Genomic DNA, 7,352 nt, shown 5'->3' on the forward strand with positions numbered 1-7,352 from the left:
TTAGAGTCAGTGGTTTTTGCATGGAAGGTATACTGATTCTGAATTAGATTTTCGTTTTTAAAGTTTATTAAATACGCAAGTTCAACATTTTTGTTAAGAATTTGAAAGGAAATGTGCATATTATGGGAAACCGGGGCAAAGTGAACCTCGCGGTAAAATGAGCTTTCTTAATTTATTCTTTAACAATAGAATATATTTACAAAATTTGGTGACGTAATAAATGTGTGTAATACCACAATGATAATTAGGCACATTCAGATATCGAAAAATGGAAATTCATTTAAAAAATTAAAAATGAAATTTTAGAGACTTCCAATTGGTTTTCTTTTCAATTTAGCTTTTTGGATAAATGAGTCTTAAATGTGTTATTTTAACTCCAATTTTTTTCTGTGTATTTATAACAAGGTTATAAACATACATGTATACGCTTTGAGAAAACATTAATCCTAACATTATTAAATAATTAATTTTCCACTGAGTACATATTCGAGGCAAAGTGACCGGGGTAAACTGAGCTGCTAATGGCTGCTAAGAACCAATGCGCAAGTGATGTGCGCAATATCCTAAACTGTTAGCTGGCTAGAAAAGTACGCGGCGTGGTGGATCAGAAACTAACCTCAAAAAAATGAAAAATCTGCCACATTTTTTGACAACCACGATGCAAAAAAGCCAGAAGCTGCCGTGTTACACACGTCATTCCAGCGCAAGGGGTTAATATTTACATATATCCTTAATGAAAGTCCTTATTTTGTTGCACCTCACTTTACCTCGGAGAGGGGGTAAAGGGATACCTCTTGCATCATTTCTTTCAAGTTGAAATTTAATATACTCTAAGTTTATTTTAAGTATTGCTATTCGTTATTTATCAATAGTAATGTTTTAATTATATTATAAGTATATTTCCAAACATTTTTATTGAAAGGGAAAAATTTTATACGACTTCAAATTTTTTCCGCCCCACTTTGCCCCGGTCTCCTTTATATAGGTAGCAAGTAGAAATTTCTTAAAACCTTAAAATGTAATTTTGAATTCACATTATATGCATATCTTTCGGTTTAATAATGCATAATAAATATCTTATTTGTAAGTGCCAAATAAAAATGATATTGCTTCCTTCCAATCGAAATGTTAAGCCGTAGAGTAGATTACCGTGAAATACGTCATCGATGTGTTCACTAGCTGAAAGTCAGAGATTGCGTCTTGTTTTTTCTCTTCTCTCACCTACTGTAGCTTGTAAACTGTTTACCTTAGAAAAGAATTCCAATGAAGCAGTGTAAAGGCCACCAAACACGAGTCCCGTAGGTTGCATGCTTCTTTGTCGAATGTACAGCATCATCTTTTGTACTGACAGGGGTGCTTCGTACCATTTTGCGTAGTATCTGTAGATTGCAAATTTTTCTTACATTTTTCAGTATGGACAATTACGAGTATTATTTGTTAGAGTATCTAGTACTAAACATTCCAAGAACTACCTCTTTTCAATATTACTGATTTCCAATATAAATAGAAATAATTTTTTTTTTAAATTTAGTAACAAATAGTAACACCGAGTTAAGGGGGATGAATACTAATACTCACGTTTTCGTGAACAGTTCATCGCCATTGTCTAACATAATCTGACCAATGTAATTACCACAGCCCATGTAAACGAAATGAACTATGACCAGTGTAAGTGCAGTTAACATTTCGCTAGTGACTTTCATTAGCAATATTGCTCTGGCCAGCTAGTGACAGTGAATAACGAACAAGAGTTACTCGAAGCATTTTTCCTTGAAAAAAGTGACCATAGTTCGCATGTGCTAGGTTGCTGTAAGAATTCTCCGTGGCAAACATATCGGAGGGATTCAATTTTTCCAGAGACAAATGTATGTAGGACGAACATCAGAATTCCTGTTTATATTACTTCACATTCAACAAGGAATCAAACTGAGAGAATCTCCTTGGCAACCTAGTGTTCATGAGAATCATTTGCATAAATATATTACTCACGATGTAGAGGTTCGTGCTCAACGATACCACACCGATAGCGAGTAGTATGCAGTATTGTGGTAGGAAGGAGGTATTCAAGTATTCAATGAAACTTTAACAAATTTAAGATATTTGTCAAATCGCTCCAAAACACAGTTTTCGAGTTTGAATCAAGTTATACCCACTTGAGTGCTCGTTGATGCAGTTTTATGATGTCTACTAGTTCATCATGTATCGACGAATACGTTTTAGCAGAAAAAACATTTAGAATACAACTTTCCCACACCCGTTCCACACGATCTCTATAAATGTTCGATTATTTTCCCTCTGAATATGCATACGTACAAAGGGTGTTCTGCAACAGGCAGTAGAAAACGAAGTGATTGTAACAAAATTGCGGTATAGGCTTCGTTTTTTAGTTATTAATGTTTAAATATTTAGCACTGGAGCGTCTGGAGGATGGCAACGCGACGGTCAGCGGCGCTCGTGGCGTAGTGAGACCTCTGCCAGCAACCATGCGCAGTCCTGATCGCCGAGTTTCTATGATCTAGACGCCACAAATTAAATCATTAAACATTAATAACCAAAAAACTTACTCTTCATTTTCGTCACATTTTGCAGTGTACAATCATGCATTTCATTTTCTACTACCTCTTCCCCCTCCCCCCCACATATTTTAATGGATCAAGTGGCAATAGAAGTCATAGAACCTAGTGGTCTTACTGGTCACTTGATTTCGTTACAATTATAGTAATTTCTTGTAAAAGTATAACTATCGGTCGTTTCCAACATTTCTAAGAATTTGTGATTAACATTCATTACCTGACGACTTCCAGTAATCCGCACGCGTGTATGGTGAAATGTATGAATGCGGACTCTGTGACATACAGAATGGAAATACCCAGGACCGTGGTAGCATCGAAGTGCAATGCGATCCAGTAGAAGTATCTATCTTGATCAACGAAGTATTCAACGTTGAAGGGCAATAGCACCGAACGAGACTGATTAACAGGTGTCTCTATATTGAAGAGTACTAACAGAAACGGTGATCCGATAGGTACGAATGCAAGTAACAAACAATCTGGAACAATGGGGAAATATTTGACAACTAAAGTGTACTTGAGAGATTAACACAACATCGTTCTGGTTATATGTATAGCGTGATTCTCTCGCGACGCTCCACAAAGAGATGCCGCCTGGCACACAATGGTACATAATGACATTTTTTGTTCAAATCGCACTACAGGTCGAAATTTTTTAGTGAACTTGACCATTTTTTTTTTAATTATTCGCAAATAAATGAAGGATCGAGCGATTGGAATGATTGAGTCGCGAGAAGCCCGAACGGTGAAAGAAAAGAGGATCGTGACGGCGACAACGGGCGATCGGCGTCGACGGTGGCGGGATCAGTCGTCGATCGTAAGCGTCCGAAGCGTGAACTCGTGTGCCTATTTTGCTATATTCTATTATATTTTTTCATCTTCTTAATAAACTTGTTCTTTATCTTGCGATCCCTGTGAGTTAGCTTTAATAATAAAAAGAATCCTACAAGTGGGGGCTCGTCCGGGATCAATCGAGCTAGCAAACGGGCAATATCGCAAAAAACGTAGTTACGCGTGAAAGTATAAGTGTCGAAGTTGACGAGTGCAGTGAAAGTTTCACAGCAGAAAGTTTAAAGTTGTCAAATTTCGATAAAAAGATAAAAATACGCGTTAAAGACGTTTTAAGATGCCCGGCACCAAGGGAAACGAGGCGGAAGAGGAAGTGTGCACCAACGAGCAAGATGGGGACGAGGAGATTCTCGACCAAACGGTGGTGGAAGGTGCAAGCAGAAAGAGAAGAGGTACAAACGGTAGGACAATGGACACGCTGACGGAAGGAAGGATCAATCGCATGACAGTGCACCAGCTAAGGCAAGAATTGGAAGAGTTGAATTTGGAATCCGCTGGTAAGAAGCAAGAGTTAAGAGATAGGCTAATAAGCCAACTAAAAAGCAACACCGCGGACGAAATAACCGATGACGACAAAGAAGCAACCGATGGCGACGATTCCGACGAAGATGGCGATACGTCGTGCATAGAAACGAAGAAAACAAAGGAACGTCGTGGCGAAGAACGGCCGCTTGCGCGAGGCACCCCACGAAGCATTAAATTCACGATGAAAGATGTCGACGAAAGTTTGGCGTACTTCACAGGAGACGATAAATTACCGATCGAAAAGTGGATCGAAGATTTTGAAGAACTAAGTGCGATATTGGAATGGGACGATATACAGAAGCTTCTGTACGGGAAACGTATGCTAAAGGGTTCCGCCAAACAGTTCGTAACGTGCGAGAAGGGAATAATATCGTGAAAAATCTTGAAAAAGCGATTGATACGCGAATTTAAAACTGAAATAAACAGTGCGGTAGTGCATGCGCAATTGGCAAAGCGAAAAAGAAAGCCCAACGAAAGTGCGCGACAGTACGTAGGAGCAATGCAAGAAATAGCAAGTCAGGGAAATGTAGAGGAAGAGGCTCTAATCGAGCATATCATCAACGGTGTACAAGACGAAGAAACGAACAAAACGATGTTGTACGGTGCCCATTCGCTTCACGAAATGAGAAATGTGTTGGAACTGTACGACAGAAGGAAAGAAAAGATGACGGACAACAAAAAACATTTTGCCAAGAGAGAAGTAGAAAAAAGGAAAACCAGCTTTGACAAATCCAGAAAGGCCCATTGTTCCGGATGTGGCTCGGCAGAGCACGATTTCAAAATGTGCCCGAGCAAGGAAAAGGGGCCAAAATATTACAATTGCAACAATTTTGGCCACATCGCACCGAATTGTCCAGAGGAGAAGAAGCCGAAGCAGAGTGCGGCGAAAGTGAGTTGTGTGAACAGTAACAGTAACGAATCCCTTAGCGTGGTCATTAACGATGTAAAATGTTGGGCGCTGGTGGACACGGGGAGTGAAGTGAGTCTTGTTCGGCGAGACCTTTTTGGTAAAATGGACAAGGTAAAGTTATTCCAGATGTCGCGTGTGCTTACGGGATTCGGTAACGCGCAGATTGTGCCGAGCGGACGGTTTATCGCGAAATTGGCTATCGGCGATACGGAATACGCGACCGGTATGTTGGTGGTGCCGCGAGACTCCATGACGTCAGAAGCAATATTGGGACGGGCATTTGCTGAACTGAGCATTTGCAAAGGCGTGATTACAGTGAAGCCCGTAAGTGGCCGCTATGAAAGAGGACAATGTCGATGAAGAGAGTGTCAGGTTGATAGCTATAAATTTCGTGGAAATGAACGAATTGAACAATTATACTTCGTGCGACGAGAAGATAAAAGCATTGATCTCGAATTACAAACCAACCAAGAGCGTGAGGACAACAGTCGAGACAAAGATCATCTTGCGAGACGAGGGACCAATCTACGCACGACCAAGGCGATTATCTCCGATGGAAAAGGAGATTCTGGCGAAGCAGATCAATGAATGGTTGGCGAGCGGTGTGATTCATCCCAGTACCAGTGAATACGCCAGCCAGGTGGTCATCGTATTGAAGAGGAACGGCGAGTATCGCGTATGCGTGGATTATCGTTAGCTAAACAAACAGATTATAAGAGACAGATTTCCGATGCCGCTCATAGACGATAGCATAGATGAGTTAGCAGAAGCTCGGGAAGAACGGGTTTTTCCATGTGCCGGTAGAACAACAAAGTCAGAAGTATACCTCGTTCGTCACGCCAAGCGGGCAATAGGAGTTCGCGAAAACTCCATTCGGTCTTTGTAACAGTTCGACCAGTTTTCTAAGGTTCATTCACGAGGTTTTTAAAGATTTAGTTGCGCGTAAAGTCGTTTTTACATACATGGACGATTTGATAGTACCGGGCGTTGATAATGAGGACGCGTATCAGAAAATTGTCGAAACATTGAGAGTCGCGGAAGAGAACGGCTTGGAGATCAATTGGAAAAAGTCAATGTTTTTACAAAAGCGCGTAGAGTATTTAGGATACGCGATAGAAGGAGGATACGTGTATCCGTCCCCAACGAAAATCAAAGCGGTACAATATTATCCGACTCCTACGTCTAGGAAACAAATTCAAAGCTTCCTAGGCCTCACGGGATATTTTCGAAAGTTTATTCGTGATTATGCAAAAATCGCCCGCCCTTTATCAGATTTGTTGAAGAAGGATACTAAATTTAGTTTCGGTAGAGAGCAGGTATGATCATTTCAAACGTTAAGACTATCCCTAACTGATAAACCGATATTGCGAATTTATAACCCGAAAGCAGTTACGGAGCTGCATACAGACGCGAGTAAAGAAGGCTACGGCGCAAAATTATTGGAAAAAGATATTGGCGAGAAACATTTTCATCCGGTATACTTTATGAGCCGAAAAACATCCGACGCGGAGAAAAATTATCACTCGTACGAACTCGAGATATTAGCAGTCATGAAAGCCGAACAGAAATTCAGAGTATACCTGTTAGGAAAAAAGTTCAAATTAATCACCGATTGCGATGCGTTGCGAAAAACATTGCACAAACACGACTTGGCACCGAAAGTGGCAAGATGGGCAATGGTCTTAGAACAATTTGAGTATGAAGATGAACACCGCCTAGGCTTACAATTACGTCATGTAGACGCGTTAAGTCGATATCCAGTGCTCGCAGTAGAAAATACGGTATTAGCACTATTGCGGAAAAAACAGGAGGAAGACGAGCGTATTCGAGTACTAAAGCGGGTGTTACAAACAAAACCTTACGAAGACCATGTTATAGAGAATGGCGTGTTGATGAAACAGGTAGGGAATAAAAGTGTTATCGTTGTAACAGCCAGCATGTACACGGAAATTATTAGGAAAGTGCACGAAAATGGGCATTTCGGAATAAGAAAGATGACCGAGCAGATGAAAGATGAATACTATATACCTAATTTAGCGGATAAGCTAGAGAAGTTTATTAAATGTTGCGTTCAGTGCGTCTTGGCAGAGAGAAAGAAAGGGCGGATTGAAGGAAAGCTCGCGTCGATCCCAAAAGGAGATAGTCCGCTATCGACGTATCACATCGATCATTTAGGACCGATGTCAACTACAAGTAAAGAGTACAAATATATTTTTGTAGTAGTAGACGGGTTTTCAAAGTTTGTTTGGCTTTACCCGACGAGAACGACTAATACGAAGGAAGTGCTTGATAAATTGATTAATCAGCAAAAAGTATTTGGCAATCCGGCGCGTATAATTTCCGATCGGGGCTCAGCGTTTACGTCGGCGGATTTTAAGGAATATTGTAAGAAAGAAAATATCGAGCACGTTCTCATTACCACAGGAATCCCGCGCGGTAATGGCCAGGCAGAAAAGATTAACAGAATAATTATTCCCGTGTTAACAAAATTGTGTTTG

General features: G+C 40.4%; 1 protein-coding gene across 1 annotated transcript; it reads right to left on the bottom strand.

Annotated features, from left to right (window-relative positions):
• Positions 1-1,058: 1,058 nt before the first annotated feature.
• Positions 1,059-3,242, bottom strand: LOC143378001 (uncharacterized). The gene is made up of 7 exons (XM_076829878.1): positions 3,210-3,242; positions 2,791-3,086; positions 2,154-2,270; positions 1,990-2,080; positions 1,579-1,724; positions 1,247-1,379; positions 1,059-1,179 (listed from the first exon to the last, which is right to left on the bottom strand). The coding sequence occupies exons 1-7, from the start codon at positions 3,240-3,242 to the stop codon at positions 1,129-1,131; spliced, it is 867 nt and encodes a 288-aa protein (XP_076685993.1). The 3' UTR covers positions 1,059-1,128.
• Between the last annotated feature and the right edge of the window lie 4,110 nt (positions 3,243-7,352).

This window comes from Andrena cerasifolii, unplaced genomic scaffold (genome assembly GCF_050908995.1).
Source record: "Andrena cerasifolii isolate SP2316 unplaced genomic scaffold, iyAndCera1_principal scaffold0019, whole genome shotgun sequence".
NCBI lineage: Eukaryota > Metazoa > Arthropoda > Insecta > Hymenoptera > Andrenidae > Andrena > Andrena cerasifolii.